The sequence below is a fragment of the Platalea leucorodia genome (genome assembly GCF_965183815.1).
Source record: "Platalea leucorodia genome assembly, chromosome: 9".
In the NCBI taxonomy this organism is placed as follows: Eukaryota; Metazoa; Chordata; class Aves; order Pelecaniformes; family Threskiornithidae; genus Platalea; species Platalea leucorodia.
The window spans coordinates 18,234,988-18,253,957 of NC_138831.1; the positions used below are offsets into that span (position 1 = coordinate 18,234,988).

The following is an 18,970-nucleotide window of genomic DNA, read 5'->3' on the forward strand; positions in this document are numbered from 1 at the left end:
GGTGCCTCGCAGGACCAGGCTGAGGAGCAGTGACCGCCCAGCTCAGGGTGGGGAGAGAAGCCTGTCCTGGTATTTGGGGGCCCTGCTTGAAATCAGACCCAGCAATGTAGTGAGGAGGGAGAGCATGAAGGCTGGTGAGACGAAGCCTGGCAAAGTCATCGTGTCTTCTCTTGGCTTCTCTCACCTTCTCCCACCGGAGGGACAGGCTGGGAGCTGGAGGGGCCACGCCGCACCTTCCCCGGGGGAGCTTTGCACTGCCAGCACCCATCTCAGGTTTTCCCCATATGTCTGCTTCCCCTGCTGCAAGCCAACATCCCAGCAGCAGCCTGGGAAAGGTGAGCGAGGGGCACAAAACTCTGCTCCCGGGCATGTATGGGGGGGAGCTGGGTTAGGGACGCTGAGCTGGTGTGCCCGCTCACCTGGACGCAGCCTGTGCCCGCCCTGCTCATTTACAGCCCTTCCTGGTGGGTGGTGAAGCTGCTTTCGCAATTGTTTCCTGTGAAAAGCCTGCACCAGGAAGCTTGCCACTTAGCCTCCTTGAAAAAGAAATATTTTTCTGCAGGAAATTGCTTCTTGAAAACAGCCCGGCCGCCTGGGAGAAACTGCCAAGGAACTGACGTGTGTGCAGGGCGGGCAGCCGAGGATGCCGAAACTGCGGAGCCGGGGAGGCAATGGAGACATGAGTGGATCAGAGGGGAGGTGCTCAGATAGCACCAACAGGTCCTGCACCCGCTGTCTTGGACCATTTCTCTCTTGCATGCCTGTCTTCTATGGAGGAAGGGCTATTTTTTGTCATACAAAAGGAGGAATGATTAGAAATGGGGTATGTAGGTATATATTCAACTACACGCTGTACATTTTGTGTCCGATATAGGCATGAAACAGGCTTGAGAGTAGATGTTATTGGCTTTTTAAGTCCCATAAATATCCTGTCCTGCTCCATCATTGCTGTGACAGACTCTGGAGAGTCTAATGCCAAAGGCAGCATCAGAGCTGCCTCCTCCTCTGATCTTCCACAAGGGAGAATTTCATAAGGGTGGTGGCACACTGCTTCCATACCTGCTCATTTAAAATCCACTGCTAAAAGGGTAAATAATCTTAAATATTCTCCAGTTCTTCCTCTGGAAGGAGCCTGGAGCTCAGGAAGCAGTGGAAGGGAAGAAGGGAAGCGGTCATTGCTCAATGGTGTTTTCCCAGTTTAATTAGATTGGAGCTGCCTGCCCTTGCTGGTGGAGCCCATGGGAGCTGCTGAAACACGAGCCCCCTTTCTCTCCTGGGTTTCATAGAAAGTGTGGGGACCTCTGAAGTTCTCATTTAACCAGCTATCCTAGCTAAAGCATTGTGAGAAGAGCCAGACCAATATTTCCCAGATGATAAATTAGTTTTTGGCTCTGCAGATTGGATTTTTTGCACCCAGCTGGAAGCATGCCCTATTCCATAAAAATGCAGAGGTTTCTTCAAACCCTGAAGATGGAGATATAGACTTTTCTTTGGTGCCCACTGAAAGGATGAGAGGCAATGGGAACAAATTGAAGCATGGCACATGACAGTTAAGCATAAGAAAACACTTTTTCACTGTGAGAGCAGTGAAACACTGCATCAGGTTGCCCAGAAATGTTGCAGAGTCTCCATCCTTGGAGATATTGGGATTCCCAACTGGGATGCAGTACCTGCCTTAGCAGATGCTGCTGTGAGACGCAAGTTGGACCGGACTCTCCTCAGAGGGACCTCCAGCCTCAGCCATTCTGGGCTTCCGTGGCCGCTAAGAGACGATCACAGAAAACAGAAAAATGTGGTTCTTGGAGTCTCGATTTTTGCTGTGGAGATGTTTAAAGGGAAGCAAATGTCCACGTTCTCCACGTACGTATCGTCTGGCTTTTGCGCAGGAGATGCTGGTTTGCTTCTTCTGCAGGAACATGCCAGAGAATAATTGTGTAGTCTTTGGACCAGAATTCATTGCCATGTTGACATAAAAGTCTCCATGCTCTGCAGCAAAAGTGCCTCCTGGACATGCAGAGGATGCTGTGCCCATTTAATAGAGGAAAAATGGCACTGCCCAAGGACCTGGTTGTGCAGCTTGCCTCGTGCTTCACAAGATGGTCCATGAAGGTTTCTCCTCGTGGCAGTTCTTCCCCAGCCTACATCTACCTGCCTTTGCTGGGGCAGCAGGGGGGAAGATGATTGCCAGGGCTCAGCATCTTCACAGGATGCAGCCCACCGGAGACTTTGCCCTGAAGTGGGGCTGTGCTAGGAAGGGGAATCTGTTCCCGTCGCTGAGTTAGATGCCTGCAGTGTCAGAGCTGATGCTCCACGGGGACTGCTTGCTGCAGAAAGGAGAGCACTGTGCTTAGATCCTCCCGCTGAGCATTTGTGGGTGAAGTGCTTCACCAGGCCAAAGTCATCTGACATTTTTCTCGGGGGTGGGTGAAGCTAATGAATCCAGATTAGGCAGTGCGGAGGCTGGGGAGCTAGATTTCTGCTGAATATATATGAAGACAAATGTAAATTCTAAACTTTCTAGGGAGTATTTTTACCCTGGCTCAGTGTTAATGTTGATAAAAATAGTCACAAATTAGTGCAGGAGTAGAAAGCAAATTTGGGCTTTTTTTTTTTTTTTTTTTTTCACTGTTAAAACCATGCATCTATTTCTCTACCAGGAGTTAACCTCTTACATGCATTAATAAAACACGGGGTAAATCATCAACAAGTGCCCTTCCTTGACAAAATAACTCCTACCTCAATTAAGTAATTAGGAAGGAAAGCTGAAGTTAAACAAAAAACCTTTTCTTTTTTTTAAAGAAAGAAAAAGTGATTCAATCCGAGAAATTCAGCACTGCAAGGAGGATGTTAACAACACACCAGCCCACTTGCCTGGTTCCCTAGCACCCAAATGCTTTGCAAAGGTGATGGGGAGGCACCAGCCCCATTCTACAGATGGGAAGAGTGCAGTATAGAAAATTGTGATTTTGCTCAATGTCACAGAGCAAACCAGAAGCCACCCTGGGAGCCCAGGTCATCTGAGCAAGTTTCCAGCTGAAATACTGCTCACAAAATACTGCTTCAAGCTGCCAGTCTGTCCTTAAACTGCCAGGAAGGAGTATCCTCTCTTGGTACTGATGGATATTTGACCACGAGCACCTGAGACAGGTGAAGACTCCTGCTAGAAGGAGATTAATAGCTTTATGGATTGATATCTGGGCCATGAATCATACCTGATACTTGTTATTAGATGTTGCAGACAGCTGACTGAGCAACGAGAAGGTAAGTCTTAGGAAGGTTTAGCTGCTACAGCCCAGCGTTGTTGGGGGAAGGGCTGCTTTGCCAGCTGAGGCTGGAAAGAAAACCCTTTTTGGGGTGCAATGGTGTTGAGAAAGTGCATGTTAAAAAGCAAAAAAAAAAAAAAGCAAAGGCATGCTTTTCAGAGGTTCATTTTTAAGAAGAAAATTTTGTTTAGCTTCTGACCAGCTTCTGATTGCAAATACTTTTGCTCTACTCTTCAAATCCTTGGGAACCCTAGCCCTCACCTAAGCTGTAGTTAGTACCATGAGTCCCCTGTGATGTGACACTTTTTTCCCTTTACTCAGACTTTGGCTGCTCCCTCAGCTCAAAGCAGCAGCTCTCATGTCCTTAGAAGCAACGCCCACTGCAAGGGCTAAGTCAGGACCCGGAGTGAGTTTGGGGCAGACATCTGCTGACAATGCATTGACCTCCTGTTCTGCCAGGACTCACAGTTATGGTCTTTGTTTCTAAAACACAAGGCAAAGACCCAGATGGAAAAGAGACATCAAAACACAGCCCGCGGCCTTGGCAGTTGGAGAACCTGGGAGAAGAGAGGTTGTGGCGATGGAAATGAGGAATCCAAGATGGTGGCTATATTGTCATCACAGGAGACCAGGACGGATGAGGACAAAAGCAATCTGAAGCCAAGCCAGCAAGATGTGGCTGTGGGCATGGGGAAGTTGCTGGTTACCATGCTGGGCATCAAGTAGAAAGGCTGATGGAGGAGAGAGTCTTTCCGCAGCTGGACAACAACCAGAAGGATGCTCACAGCCCTGTGTATTAGGAACCTGAGGCCAGTTGTGGTGGTACGGCACGGAGACAATGGCAGTCCACATGTAGAGCAGTTATTGCTTTGTGCTGTCCTTGTCGCAAGCACTCAGGACCCTTTGGAGTTGAGCTGAAAGCTGCTCATTTCTGGACACGTGCTGACCTTCCAGCTGTCAGCAAAGCCATGTACACGGTGAGACAAGCACCACCAAGACCCCTGAGTCCCAGCCAGCCCTGCTGTGCTGGAGGCGGTGCTGGAGCACAGCATCCTGGCCCCAGCCTACGTCCTTCTGATCTACCCTGTTTTGGGAAACCATGCGGGTGCGAGGTGCCTTCTCCTTGGGAGGGGATTTGAAGGGGACACCCACGGTTCTCTGCAGAGCAGAGATTTCTTCTTTCGCGGAAGAAATCCCCCCTGGACGGCAGCCCCAGCTGCTGCGGGGAGGATGCAGGGCCTGGCAAAGGGAGCCTGGCGCTGGAGGAGGAGAACTCGGTCTGGCGTTTGGCTGCGGTGCATTTTGGAGCGGCTGACTCAAGAGGGCAGCACGCCGACAGGCTGGCACCAGCCGCTGCCCGCCGCGCTGCCAGCCCTGCCTGCGCCTGCCTGCGGGGTTGCAGGGGGAATTCAGTAGGATGAGCCGTACTCCTGAGGGCCCGGAGATGGGAGAAGCGAGGGGAATCCCTATTGCTCCCCTCCCAATGTCCCTCAGCGCCTGGCTGGGCAGGCAGAGGATGCCACACCAGTGTTAGCTGACATTATTTTGCTTTTGCCCTCATCAGGGTGAAATCTGGTCTTGCTTCTGCAGGTGATGTGCCTGGAGCCTGTCCCGAAACTTATGTGGTTGCTAATGCGACCACAAAATAGAGGTGAAACATTTCTCTTCTGGTTTTACAGCACCGCACGCCGGCGGTTACACCTGCTTCCCTCACACCGCGGAAGGGGAGCCAAGGAGTCCCCCTAAGATTTCTGGGCACTGTTTGCTGTACGCCAAGGGCTTTAGACCCAGATGTAAGTTCTTTGCACAACCCGCTGCTGTTCCCCTTATGAATTGAAGGTGCTTTGATAAACATACTGAAAGGTCAGCTATTTTCACTGTGGCTTGCATAAGAACCTCAACATCCTCTGCTGCAAGAGCAGCGTTAGTAACTTCCTACTGCAACACTGAATCACAATAGCTTCCCACAGCAACCAGTGGTAAAAATAAACTGGGCAAGGGGAAGTGGACGGCTTCTGCTGTTCCGCTTTCTCGGGCACACTTGAGTCACAAAAAAAAGTGGTGTAGAACAAGCCATTTATTTTGCTGATGCCGATGAAATCCACAAACGGTTCAGAGCACGGTCCTGCTGAAATCATGGAGTGTTTTGCAACGGGATGCTCAGCGTGCTCAAAGTTAAGCATGTGCTCAATTGCTGCGTTGAGTCTGTATTTTTCGTTAGGATACAGACTTATGAATCAGAGTAAAAGGAGACAGGGACCCCAGCGCAGCTGAGTGCTGCTTTTGTACTAAAGACAGAGGAAAACAGCCTCCTTGGGATATTTTATGCGTCGAGGGTATATAAAAGACCACTGGGGAGACAGTGGATCTGTTATGGTTTCAGTAGTAGGTCTTGGCTTTGAGAAAAGCAGGTCTTGACTGGATAAAAAGTGTCCTTAAATACAATCTGATTTGTATTTTTTGCCTTGACACAATGTCATTTGAACAGCACAGTTTTAAACAATATTAAGACTAAGACTCTGTGTGTGTGTGTGTGTGCGCGCGCGCGCGTGTTTGTTTGCCTGGGGGGAGTGTTTTAAAGAACAATATCTTTCCTGTTACGCAAGAGACAGCCCAGGTCTTGAAATTCAGCCAGCTGGGAAAAAACCCTGTCAAGACCTAGTCAGGTTCGCTGAGCCTGGGAATCTGCTGGTGAGACAGAGCCTGACTCGTCCCTTTGTAACAGTATTTGCTGAGAAAGTTATAGTAAGAGGCTAAAGAGAACAGAAGTTAGGGCAAAAAAGGAATTGCTCATCTGTCCCAGACTGGGGAGGAGGAGCTGTTCCCCTTCCCACTGATGCCCGCAGGAATTTGGAGAGCTTGGAGGGTAACCCAGGTGAGAAGGGACCACAGGAGGGCTCTAGTCAGACCTCCTGCTTAAAGCTGGGTCAGCCCTGAGGTCAGGCCAGGTTACTCGGGCTGAGCTGAGTCGAATATTGAGAATCAACGAGAATGGGGAATGGGTTCCAACAAGGAACCTCTCTGAGCACCCGTCCATGTTTGACTGCCTGCATGATGAAAATAGACTGCAATAGAACCAGCTCATACAAACCCACATTTTTTAATGTCATCCTGCTCATTAAAAAGAGAAAGATCAAATCTATTTTCTAACAGGAGCAGTTTATGTGAGGCACGGAAAACTTCTGGTACCGGAGAACTGATTCACATGCAAAGGCACATAAGAGATGGAAGGAAACCAGAAGGATGCCTCCAGTTACATTCCTGTCTTGAAATTTCAGTATTGCAGCACAAAAGGTTTGTATTTATAGTAGCGGATACCAATAGGGAAGATGCTCTAAAAATAAATTAGGACGCACAGACAAAATCATCTGTTTTGAGGCTCATTCTGAGAACGAAAGGGAATCCTGAGGCGTAATGAGTCTCAGTCAATTTTATTTTGGAACCGTGCATTGCTGTCAAGGGCCGAGGCAGGGCTGGGCATGACCCACTCAGAACCCACGCAGGCCTCCACACCTGCCGGCCCGTTCACTTCTTAAACGTTTGGCTGAAAACTGGCGGGGTGGGGGGTAAGGGGGCGGTGTCCTGGCCCGGCGAGGCGGCCTGGCTGTGCCCGGCGGCAGCGCCGCGTCCCGGCAGCGTGGGCCGGGGCTGGCGGGCCCCCGCGCGCCTTCCCGCGCTCTGCCCCCGCCGCCGGCGCCGCGCGGGCCCCGCCCCCTGCCCATATAGGGCTGGCCCGCTTCCCCCCGCCGCGCCTCATTGGCGCTGGGGGCGCGGCGGGAGGCGGTGACGCGCGGCGGTGGGCGGGGCCTCCGCTCGGGGCCGCCCCGCCCCGGTGCGTGTGCGCGGTGCCGCGGCGCGGCGGGCGGGGCCTCTGCCGCTCGGCCGGCCCCGCTGCCCGCCCCGCCTCCCGAGGCATGACACGCCGAGCCGCCGGCGAAGCCCCGCTTTAATTGAGGCCGCCGGGATGGGGCGCACCGCGTAGGACAGAGCGGGGGCCGCCGCGCTCCGGGGCCGCAGGCAGCGCGCACCCACGGCCGTGCGGAGCGGCGCCGCGTCCGGCACAGCGCAAGCCCGCTCGGGTCTGGGGGGGAGCAGCGGAGCGGGGCCGCGTCCGGCCGCCGCCGCGTGGGTGGCCGGTGGGCCGGGCGCTGGCGGCCGCCGCTGCCGAGCCCCATGAAAACGCAGGTCTGGGGGAGCTCCCCGCGGGCGCCCATGGCTGCGGCGATGCCGTGCAAGAGCGCGGAGTGGCTGCAGGAGGAGCTGGAGTCGGGCGGCGGCCGCTCGCTGCTGCTGCTCGACTGCCGCCCCCACGAGCTCTTCGAGAGCTCGCACATCGAGACGGCCATCAACCTGGCCATCCCCGGGCTCATGCTCCGCCGCCTCAAGAAGGGCAACCTGCCCATCCGCTCCATCATCCCCAACCACGAGGACAAGGAGCGCTTCGTCAAGCGCTGCAAGGCCGACACCGTGCTGCTCTACGACGAGGCCACCGCCGACTGGCAGGACGGAGGAGCCGCCACCTCCGTCCTGGGGCTCCTGCTCCAGAAGCTGCGCGATGATGGCTGCAAAGCCTATTACCTGAAAGGTGAGGTGCCCTTCGCCCTTCCTCCAGCCCCGTCCGGCTCCCGCAGCCCTTGTCCGTCCGTCCGTCGTCCCCCCCCGCAGCCCCCGGGCGGCCCCTGCATCGCTGGGCGCCCATCCCCTGGCCGGCCGGAGGTGGCTGTGTTGTTTTCCTTCCTCCCCCCGCCTGCCCCTGCCTGATTTATTTGTATGTTTTTATATATATATATATATGGTGGTTTTTTTTCCCCTCTGCATCCCGCTTCAATCCCCCGCACAAAATGGTCGCAGGCTGGAAGCGGCCGGGAGCGCCCCGCTTCTTCCTGCGTCGCCTCCCCGGCAGCGGCAGGAGGGAGCCCCCCACAACCGCGCCGCCGGGGCGGCCCCTCCAGCGCTGCCCTGTCCCAAGCCGACCCCGGCTGGGCACCGCTGCCGCCCCCCGGGGCGCCCCTCGCCTCTGCTCTCTCCAGGGGCCCTTCGGGGGCTCCCCGCCCCGGCGCCAGGCTCCGGAAGGGATGGCTAGATTTTGGGGGGGGCGGAGGGGGGGGGGGGCAGGAGAGCCCCTCTCCTTTTTTTTCTTCCCTCCCCCATCTCCGAAAAGCGAGCGCTTGGGTTTTCTCCCCCTTTCCCTGGAAGCGCCGGCGGGGCTGGGAGGGGGCAGCCCGGCTGCTCCCCCGGGGCAGGGCGATGGAGGAGCGGGGAGCCCTGCTGCGGGGGAGCCGAGCCCCGCACCCCGCACATGCCCTTTCGTGAGGGCTGGGGTGGTGTTTGGGGTTTTGTTGTTGTGGGGGTTTTTTGTGTTTTTGTTTTTTTTTTTTTTAGGGGAGTTTTTTGGCCATTTTGAAAGACCCCAGCAGGCCTCCGCAGCGGGCTGAGCAGAGCCCACAGCTGGGCTGCTGGGACCCTTCCCATCCTCCCAGTTCTCCCAGTCCGGTCGCTGGGTGGCGGGTTTGAGGCAGAAATAACAGGAGAGCGGAGGAGTCGGGAGGAGGTGGGGGAGAGTGGTGAAGAAAGTTGCCACTCGCAGCCCTTTAAAAAATACTGCTGCTTCTTGATAGACCCTTTTTGGGTAGCCGAGGGAGCCCCTGGTACGGGGTTGGGGTGGCAGGGGGACAGGCAGGTATTTGGGGACCAGCCTCTGGGGCTGCGCTGCCCGCACAAGCCTCCTTCGAAGGCGATGCGGTGGGGGAGCAGCCAGGCCCCCAGCACAGGGATTGATCCTGCTTTTCCCTCCCGTCCCTCCGCTCCCCGCCTGTGCTGGTGGGTGAATCCCCCATCCCATCCCGGTTTGGGGTTTCCCGATGGGCTCCGTTGCTCCTTTGCTTTGTCTTCCCCTTTCTCTCCCTGTCGTCCTCATCCCTAGCAGGAAGGAGCAGCTTTGAAGTTACTCCTAAGCTCTCCCCGATGGGCAGGGGAGGAGCTGAGCCCCTTTCTCTGCCTTTTTCCGGGAGCCTCGGTGGGAAATGTTTCCAATTAAAATTCCAAAATGGCTCCTCGGCGCTGTCTGGCGGCGCGGGGGGGAGGAGGAGGACGAGGACGAGCCTTTTTCATGAATGGATGTGGCAGGAGCTGTCTGTCCTGCTCAGTGACCCCGCCACAACCGCCGAACCCACTAACAAAGTTTCCAGGAGGCCTTTCTAATTAAGCCATTTGTCAGTGTCAGATACCGATGGCTGAGCTCTGGTTTAATATTGCCTGGAAAGGAGGTAGATTGGTGGGGTTTTTGCTTCCCTGCCTCTGCCTTCTTTCCCGAGCTGTTGAGCCGAGGAGCTGGAGAAGAGGACTTAGGAGCAGACATGAAGGGTCCCATCCCTCCTCAAGCCTCCTGCGGTTTGGGTGAAGAGCAAACCTGTGACACTGCTCTGTTGCAAAATGTGTTTGTAGTGGTAAAATAGGTGTGAGGAATGCTCTTTGGCAAAACTTATGGCCTTTTTTCCTGCCTGAAGGTGAATTATTTTATTGGGTTTTAGTGCCTGGGCTGGGTATGTGGTTGTTCTTGCTTTATCTTTTCAGACATCATAGACACTTTTGTGCTTTTCTGTCTAGGTGGCATAATAGCTCTTGCCTAAACTGCCCCAGACCCATATTTCTGAGACGCTAAACGAGGCGAGATTGTCTCTTGCCATTGATTTTATTTTTAGATGTTTCTTTCTCTTGTAATTGATATTTGGCCCCTATTTATCACATGCAATATCGAACTTCGTAAGAAACACTCTTTGGTTTTCTGGGACCTGTTTGCTCACTAACAGTCTGCCCAGGGAAGATGAGGGAGCAGGGAGATGCCTTTCTTGGGGTGAAGTTGAAGGTATACCAACTTTTTGCTGGCAAAGACTTGCTAATTAACATGCACATGTGTTCAGGTAGAAGGATTTCCCATTCTGAAGAATAAAACATCTTTTTCTCTCTGCCTCTCCCCTTGCCTCTCTCCTTTCCCCCTTCCCAGGTGGCTTTAACAAGTTTCAGACCGAATATTCAGAGCACTGCGAGACGAACCTTGACAGCTCCTCGCCCAGCAACTCTCCCCCTGCATCAGTCCTTGGCCTGGGAGGGCTGCGGATAAGCTCTGACTGCTCGGATGGCGAATCTGACAGGGAACCCAGCAGTGCCACGGAGTCGGATGGCAGCCCCATCCCTAACAATCAGCCTGCCTTTCCGGTCCAGATCCTACCTTACCTGTACCTGGGCTGTGCCAAAGATTCGACCAACTTGGACGTCCTGGGCAAATATGGCATTAAATACATCCTGAATGTGACTCCCAACCTGCCAAACATGTTTGAGCACGACGGAGAGTTCAAGTACAAGCAGATCCCCATCTCAGATCACTGGAGCCAGAACCTCTCGCAGTTCTTTCCCGAGGCCATTGCTTTCATTGGTAGGTAGCTGGCAGAACATCTCTTTTCATACTCACCGCTTGGGAATGTGGCAAGCCGCTTCCCAGGGCTGTTGCTCGTCTCTGGCCTCACCTCTCCGTGGCACAGCATCGGCGCTGGCTTAGCAGCTGAGCGTCACGCTGCGGAGGTGACGCTTCTGGTGTGTGTCACGCTGGCTGGGTTCAGGGAGGCGTCCCCTTCCAAAATTCAGCCCCCTTACAGCATCTCAGCTGGGTTACCTGCAAGTGGTAGGACTGGCCCCGCTGTCTCTTGCCCTTGTATGGGTATTTGCACTTGTGTGAAATGGCTGAACCGAGGTGGTGGGGAGCTGCTTTGCTCAGAGGAATGTTGATGGGAGTTGCATTAACGTGACTGGTGCCAGCAATTCCTGAGCCCCAAGTGCGGTTAAAAATCTGGGGGGGGGCGTGGGGTGTTTTCTTTTCCCGAGGGGATTTGCTAGTCTAGTTGCGATCCCGCTGTAAGTCGCCCTAGCATAACTAACTCCTTGTATGGATACTTCTCCTAAGGTAAGTGTCAACACAATGAGTTAGTGATTATAATTACACTGCAGAGCTCAGCTGGAAAAATTGCTGTGCAGACAGCCCCTGAGAGAGCTTTGGCTGGTCGTGGGGAGGGGTGCAGGGGGGCAGATCTCTTCTCCCAGGCTAGTGTTGACTTTGAAAATTGCTTCTTACAGAATAAGAAGTGTCTGTTGGACTGAATAGGGATGTACACTTCCAGCATGACCTGTGCTGTCTGTTGGTGATGGTCGTTAGTGTAATAAGTTCTGATTTATGGAGGGGTGAATGGCACAGGTAGTCATTACCACTGTTAACTATTAAAAGCCCTATGGCTTCATATCTGGTTAAAAACATTGGTGTAAGTAAAGGCAAGGGGCACCTTTACCTTCAGACTGAGATCTGTGCAGCCTGTTTCAATGCTCCTTTGTTACCCCCCCCCCCCCGCCCTGTTTCGGACCCCACTGCACATGCTTGCTTGCTGTAAAGCCTGAAACAGGGCAGAGAGGTGGTAGGTCCTCAGCTGCTTCTCAGCCGTCGGAAACCCTCGTTCCTGTGTGCTCTCCTTTGCCCCCGGCTTCTCTCCTCTAGTAACGCGATTGTGGTCAGAAGCGACCGCTTCAGTGCGGCAGCAGGGACCTGTCTGATGTCCCATCCGCACTTCCCGCACGGAGCGTGGTATGAAATGTCAGGGGTGAGGTACGGGGTCCTTGCTGGCACGTGGCATTTGAGATCCGTCTGCTCCAGTCAGACGATGTCTCTGCGAACACCGCGCTTGTGCTTTCCAGTTAATGACAGGAAATGGAGGATTACCTCACTCCAAAACCAAACATCAAGAAATGTGGCGCAGGTCAGATGAAAGGCAAAAATGTCTCAGAAAAATGTTGAACTGGGAGAGACTGGGGGGAGCGCTGAGTATGCTGGGGGGCGATTGCCCACTGTACTGGTAATTCTTGCCTGGTTTTGGAAGGGCAGGGCAGAAAACCTGTTGTGGCTTGGGTCTGGATTTTGTTTTGCCTGCATCTTCTTTGCCCTTCTCTGCACTCACGGTGCCAGAGTGTCTCCTACCTCCGGCTTTGCCCGAGGATCCTCTTTATCCTGCCACCTTCTCCCTCCCTGCCAAGCTCTCAGTCAAATGACTGACTGCAAATAGGGCTGCCCAGAAGTAAGCAGCGCTGGGTACTTGCGTGCATTCAGCGCTCTCAGCGGCGTGTCCCTCTTTCAGCACTAAGATGTCAATTCATAAAGGGATCACGCTGTTCCGGCTGTGCGAGAGACAATGAGTGTGTGTGTGCTTTTCAATCGGTGGCAAGGGAGGGGAAATTTTGTCGCTGTTCTCTCGCCATTTTTTGGTCCAGCCTGCATTCCTGCTCCCCGCTACCATTCATCCTGAGAGCCTCCTCCAACACAAGCGTTTGTTTGTAGTGAAGTGCGTTTCTGTCGATCCTAAAGAACAATCTCACAATAAGGGAAGTTCCTGCACTTCAGACTCCGCTTAAATTGGCTTCGACTACATTCAGATAACTTTCTAGTGGAAGGAGGACAAGAACAGCAGAAGAGAATAGCTTGCGTGGTGCTGGGCTGTAGCTTTGCATGAAGTGCGCAGCCTTCCTCGGTTAGTTGGTGTTGAGGTGGGTGTGCTATACCTGACCACCAGCATCTCCTTGGAGCTGTTGTCTCCTGTTCCAGCTGCCTTTTGTGGATTACTCCATTTCTCTGTTTAAATAGAGGGTACTGATGCTCCCTAGGCAAGGGATGTGTTGCCAGGCTTGATTAATACTTCTCGAGCACGTGAGATGCTTAGCCTTGCTGCATGGAACAGGGATGTGCAGCTTTGCCGTGTGGTGGGAATATCTCAGGAGCCCTTTGGGGAGAGATGTGGGTATCAGAGGGACACGAGATGGTGTCACTGGGAGCAGGGGATCCAGTTCTGGCAGTCTTCCTGGTCCTGGGAGCTTGCAGCTGCCACCTGGCCCTGCTCCAAAGCCATGCGTTTTTGGTGCAGAATAATAGACTCCCCCTTCCCCTTGTCTTGTTTCAGATGAGGCCCGTTCCAAGAAGTGTGGGATCCTTGTTCACTGCCTCGCTGGCATCAGCCGGTCCGTAACAGTCACTGTCGCCTACTTGATGCAAAAACTCAACTTGTCCCTGAACGATGCCTATGACTTTGTGAAAAGGAAAAAATCCAACATTTCCCCAAACTTTAACTTTATGGGCCAGCTCCTGGACTTTGAGAGGACTCTGGGACTCAACAGCCCTTGTGACAACCGCTCACCCAGTGAACAGCTCTACTTCACCACCCCCACCAACCACAACCTGTTTCAGCTGAACACTCTGGAGTCCACATGAAGAGGATGCTGCTTGGTCGGGAACTTGAGCATCGAATCGCTTCTCTTGAGCATTTCAACTCTTACAAAAATATCTGTCTTGCCAGGCAGCTCTGAAACGACTAGCTTCTCTGGGCAGAGGTGCCTGATCGCTGCTTTAAGAAGGCTAATGCCGTTCATTAGTATCCTGATCAAAGTGGTTTGAAGAGGTAGTCTTTTTACAGGGGGTTATTTAATACGGACGATGTTACAGCGTTTTGAACGCAGCTGTTACCGGCAATAACCGCTTTCCTGGGTGCATTGGGACTGTCGGAACACGCACACATGTGAAGAGCTACCAGGGGTTAGCTTGCTGTGGAAAGTGAGGAGATTTATGCACTTGGAAACCTTGAACAAAAGGTGTTGGGCCAAGACTGTTTTAAAACCCAAGTTTACTTTTTTGATTTTAAAAAAAGAAAAGGTAGATCTTACTCGAGCTTTGGGTTCAAACTCTTTTTAAATATGTAAGTTCCTGACTGTTTGTACAGACGAGGTTGCAAAACCAGTATTTTATTCTGTTTCTTGTTTGATCATTTATTATTTTTTTTAATCAAATGTTTATATTGACCAAATGCATTTTGCACACTTTGTGAAGCCTTGGTATGTCCTGGCATATTACTGGGTACTCCAGAGAGATACATGCTGCTGCTGTTGTTGTTAGCATCTGGTAGGAAGCTTTGTTATGTGTGAAGGCCAGTTGGGCTTAAACGCAACCCCTTCACCACTCCTGCACTCACAATCACAAACTCTGCACTGATTCAGCCAAGGTGACTAAGCCGCAAGCTTTTTTTTTTTTTAATGCCACCCCTGCCAAAAACACTGTTTGCTATTGCCAGAGGTAAAACTCTTGTAGCCTCCAGAGCTGGTAGAAGCATGTCTGAGCCCAGCTTCGTTCTCTGCTGCCTGTTGACTGACTTAACGTCATCCAGCTGGCCTGAAACCATTCCAGCTTCCCGAGTACAGAAGGTAGTTGTGATGTTGGCGTTTCTTGTGCACACTCGATTCTTTCCCACGTGTGCGGGGTGGAGGGGGGAAGACGGCAAGCGCCTGGAGCAGAGCAAGGATTGCATAGCGGGACGGGACTGAATCGTCATGCACAGAGCGTGTGAGGGGAGTGAAGAGATGTGGAAATAAGAGCGTTGTAACAGAGAATTTTTATATATATATATATATATATATATGAATATATATATTAACTGGCAAATTCTGAGATGATTGGAGCTTTCAACAGAGGTTCTGATTTTTTTTTTTTTCTTCCTCTTTCGAATAACTTTATGCCGTGCCTTCTATTCTGAGAAGACTTGTTTATATTTCTGGCTAGTGTTTGGCAAACACCTTATACCGAGCCGGGAGGGGGAGGAAGTGGTAATAATTTCTGGGAGGAGGGCAGAACGGATTTGGAGATTTCTTTATTGGCTGCAATGTAGTCCCTCCTTTCTCCCCCCTCCCTGTCCACTTTAACTCTCATGTAACTGAAAAAAAAAAAAAGCCACGGATTTTTTCTAAATATCCAGTTTTTTGTACTTTTTTTCAAGAAAAAGGAAAAAATAATAAAAAAAAAAACCTCCATCTGGAGGAATGTTTGACACTGTCACATCCTGAAACCGTTCTTTTTGTTAAAAATGTTACCAGAATGTTGGAATGAGCTTCTCTTTCTTGTTTTCTGGTTGTTTTTTGTTTGTTTGTTCGTTGGGTTTTGTTTGCAACAATGTTGGGATCGTGGGTCATTGGAAGGGAGAATGGGCCTAAGTATGGTTGCGAGTGAGAAAATTGAAAATATCCTAATTGCATCTTACCTCATGGAGGAATTTATTTTTTTCAGGGATTTTTTGACAGTGCATCTGTATTGCATTACAGCTAAGCTGGTTTGTAAAGGCTTCCTGTGCTGTTAGTGGTCTTTCTTCTTTAAAGGAAAAAAAAAAAAAGATGCATCTTCTGATTAGTACAAATGAGAGCTTGCTAGTGAGGAATGGTTCTGCTTTCTGAGTTATGAAGGAAAATTAGTGACCCTATATATACTGATCCAATATTGGGACTTTGTTTATATTGCAAATAAATATTATTTTTTCTTTAAAAATGATGTTTGTGTCAGATGCTTGTCTAGCCTCTGCCCATATAAGGGCACGCTGCTCTTATCTGTTTTTTTTATAGTTGATTAGTATTCTTCTGTGACCATGAAGAGCATTTGCTGGGCAGTGTTCAAGTGTGGTGTTTGGTTTCATGCACAGCTTAATTTTTAAGACCTGTGGTAAAATGGAGAGGGGGAGGTGGGAGGGTGAGGAGAAGGATATGGGGTATTGGATTAACCAGAGAACAAAGAACAGCTTGAGAATGGGACTGGCTTTGACCCCAGCCATTCCTCCATGCCAAAAATAAATAGATAAGCTAAAGACACTTTTGTTTGCTGTTTAAGCGTGGCCTACAAAGGCATGGCAAGGCCTTGCCCACAACTGTTGTGATAGCAGACTTTATTTTGGTAGGAAAGCAATAAGTTGTGGCCTTGTGGGCAACCACCTTATGACTTCTGGGTCTCTTGGAGAGCAGGAGCCCCCCTCCTGCATCCTCAGGTGAGGGGCCAAGCCCCCAGCTGCAGTGTCTCACATGGGCTGTGCTGTGCTCCTGTGCTCCCTGGCTGCGGGTTCAAGTGCTTTGTGGGAAACCTGGAGGGGCTGCTGAGGATGCTTTAGGGTGAAACATGGCTCCAAGTGTCTGAGTGCAGCCCAGCTAAGGGACCTGCGGCTCCCCGTGCCTCTGCTTGTAGCTGGGTAGGACTGAGCAGGGGTGGGTTCCCCCCCACCTCCAGCATTCCTTGTTTTAACCTAAATGGCAAGAAATTAAATGACTATCTATTCAATTCTTCAGTTCCTCAAAGTGAGTGTGTGTGTCGTCTTGTTCTTCTAATCCTAGGGCCTGAGCACCAAAAATAGCTAGTTTTATTCCAGAAGGAGCTCAGGCTGAAGGGTGCAGAGTCTGCTGCGGAGCAGGGGAGGTAGTCAGAGGCTGAAGCAGGAGCCAAGGGAGCGTGTGTGTGCATTAGAATTTGTTTGTTTACTCCTTGACTGCATGATGGGAATCTATATATTGATTTAGAGGCCTGTTTGTGGCTCAACAAATGAAAATCTACCTGGTATGCAGGGAAAAGACGACATTTAGGTTTTCCCCTGTAATTACATGGTAGAGTAGCTCTTGAGGAAGATCTGAAACCATGCTGGAGGCTGGCTGTGCACTGAAGGAGTGCAGAACAGCTTGTCAGGTGTATAGCTACATTTGCTTCCATCTAATTTCCTCTTATGATTTTCTGCTAAGGTGTGGAATAGGATATTAGCAGTTAGCATTAGCTCTGTAAGCACATTTGCACCGTAGCTGAGTTGTGGCTGGCTAGAACAGCACAGCTGCTATTTGCGACGGTCTTGGTGGAAGAGCTGGTGTGCAGGCAGCTGCCAGGCTGTTCCTCAGCAGGCAGCTCCCTGGGGGTACCTGATCCTGGGAGATGCAAGTCTGTCAGGAGTGTCCTGCCACTGCTGCAGTCAAAAGCCCCATTGGTAAAGGAAGGAGATGGCTTGTCTGAAAACCATCCTGTCACCTGCAAGTGCTCTTTCCTTCAGGACCCAAAGGAGCCTTTTCCAAGCTTTTCCAAGCTTCCTGGCCTCAACCAGCCTGGCTGGTCCTCAGCCATCAGTTTTACAAATGTCTTGAACTGTTCTTCTTGGCTTGGAGGGGTTTCCTTGGAAACCTGATGTCCTGTAATTTAGTGAGGAGACAAGAACTGACATCAAGAAAGGGGCAATGCTGGAGAAATAGTTACAGAGAGAAAAGAGAGCGTGGGGTCTGTCTATACTCCCTTGCAGAGGCGGGCACGAGCACTAGCTGAGCGTAGGAGCATGGGCTGAGTGAGAAAGCTGGTTATGTTCAGATCAGTGGAATTTGGCAAGGAGATACCACTTCCCACACGCAGCAGGGAGAAGCTCCTCAGTTAACCCATTGATTCCAGACAAGCTGCTTGCATGATGCTCTGTTGTGCTCTGCTTTACAAAACCAGGTAATCTCCTGCACAGGCAGAGAGATCTGCTGCCCTTGGGTTTTCACTTGTGATGCCACAAGCCCTTAGGCAATACGAGTGGGAATGTATCTTTTTTTTTTTTTTTTTTTTTTTTCTCCTCCCCACGGATGACTTTGTCTTACCTCTCTGATTTGAACAGTTAGAGGGACCACAGATCCCAGGTGCTTTTGAAAAGTTTCTCCCTTTGTTTCAAGTCATGGCAAAAGCACAAAGCTCTGAACACAGGTAGAGTTAAACTGCAGTTCCCCACCAGGAATTGCAGGTAGCTGTTTTTGAATACTTCCAGCAGCCCTCTGCACAGCACATCCCATCCTGCCTCTGTCCGTGCTGCCTGGCAGAGCCTGGCGGCTCACCCCGGCTGGAGAGGGAAGGGCAAGGAGAGCAGGTATGTCCTGCCTCTGATGACTGCCATCTTGTGAAACAGGATAGCAAAGAGTAGGTTCCCACGGCAGTGCAGTGAGGATTACTTGTGGTCATAGGCAACAGTAGAGAGGCAATGCAAAGGCAGGGACAAAACAAAGGCATGCCCCAAACAGCTGCAGGAAGGAGGTGTGAAGGCATGATGGAGACAGCATCAGGAGCCCACCAAGCAGGACATGAGCTCAGGGAAGGGGCTTTGGGGTTACTTGTAGCTTGCTTTCCCTCGCTTGTGTCTACCCTTACCCCTTTCCTAGGACCTTATTTCTTGGTGTGGCATCAAACACGCTTCTAGCATGATGCAAGTCAACCTCTGCAGCTCTGAACTTGCCTGCTGTTGCGTCACCCAGAGACGCATGTGGGAAAGCAGACTCTTCCTGCCACTATCTGAATTTGGGTGCTCACATTTCCAAGGTAACCAGGTTATTTGCGGGCTGTTATTTTCTTTTTTTATCCTCTATGTGAGCAAATCGGGCTATTTGCAGTGTTGTGAAGGCATGTAAATAGTTCAGCTAATCAACACATCCCTGTATTTACAGCCAACTGGCGCTGCTTGGAAAGTGTGTGAAAGTGGGCTTTTGTCTGGATTTTGTGCTGTTTGCTCCTGTGCTTCCTCAAATCTTTCTCTTAATCATGCTTCAGGTCAGAGTGCTGGGCTGGCTAAATGTAATTTGGGATGAGAAGGTGGGTGAGGAAATGTCCAGCAGGTAGGGAGAGCAGCTCATGGGAGTCCCATCCAGCCTCCACGTGCTGTTCCTGCAAGTTCCTCTGTTCAAGCTGCAAAGTTCCCCTTTTGCTGGCTTTGTCTTTTGACCTTCTTGCTGTGTCGCCCAGCAGCATGGGCCCAAAGGACAGGCTGCAGCAAGGCCACACAGAGCTGCCACGAGGTCGCTGCTGGATCCCTGGCCTCGACGTG

General features: G+C 51.5%; 1 protein-coding gene across 1 annotated transcript; it reads left to right on the top strand.

Annotated features, from left to right (window-relative positions):
- The first annotated feature begins 7,256 nt into the window (after window positions 1–7,256).
- DUSP7 (dual specificity phosphatase 7) lies at window positions 7,257–15,614 on the top strand. The gene is made up of 3 exons (XM_082322211.1): window positions 7,257–7,848; window positions 10,267–10,695; window positions 13,253–15,614. The coding sequence occupies exons 1-3, from the start codon at window positions 7,437–7,439 to the stop codon at window positions 13,558–13,560; spliced, it is 1,149 nt and encodes a 382-aa protein (XP_082178337.1). The 5' UTR covers window positions 7,257–7,436; the 3' UTR covers window positions 13,561–15,614.
- The last annotated feature ends 3,356 nt before the right edge of the window (window positions 15,615–18,970 follow it).

Excerpts from the sequence above, each read along its gene's own strand:
- DUSP7 (XM_082322211.1), top strand. The coding sequence starts at position 7,437 with ATGAAAACGCAGGTCTGGGGGAGCTCCCCGCGGGCGCCCATGGCTGCG. Across the intron at positions 7,849-10,266 it reads CAAAGCCTATTACCTGAAAG|GTGGCTTTAACAAGTTTCAG; the intron begins GTGAGGTGCCCT and ends CCCCCTTCCCAG. Across the intron at positions 10,696-13,252 it reads CGAGGCCATTGCTTTCATTG|ATGAGGCCCGTTCCAAGAAG; the intron begins GTAGGTAGCTGG and ends GTCTTGTTTCAG.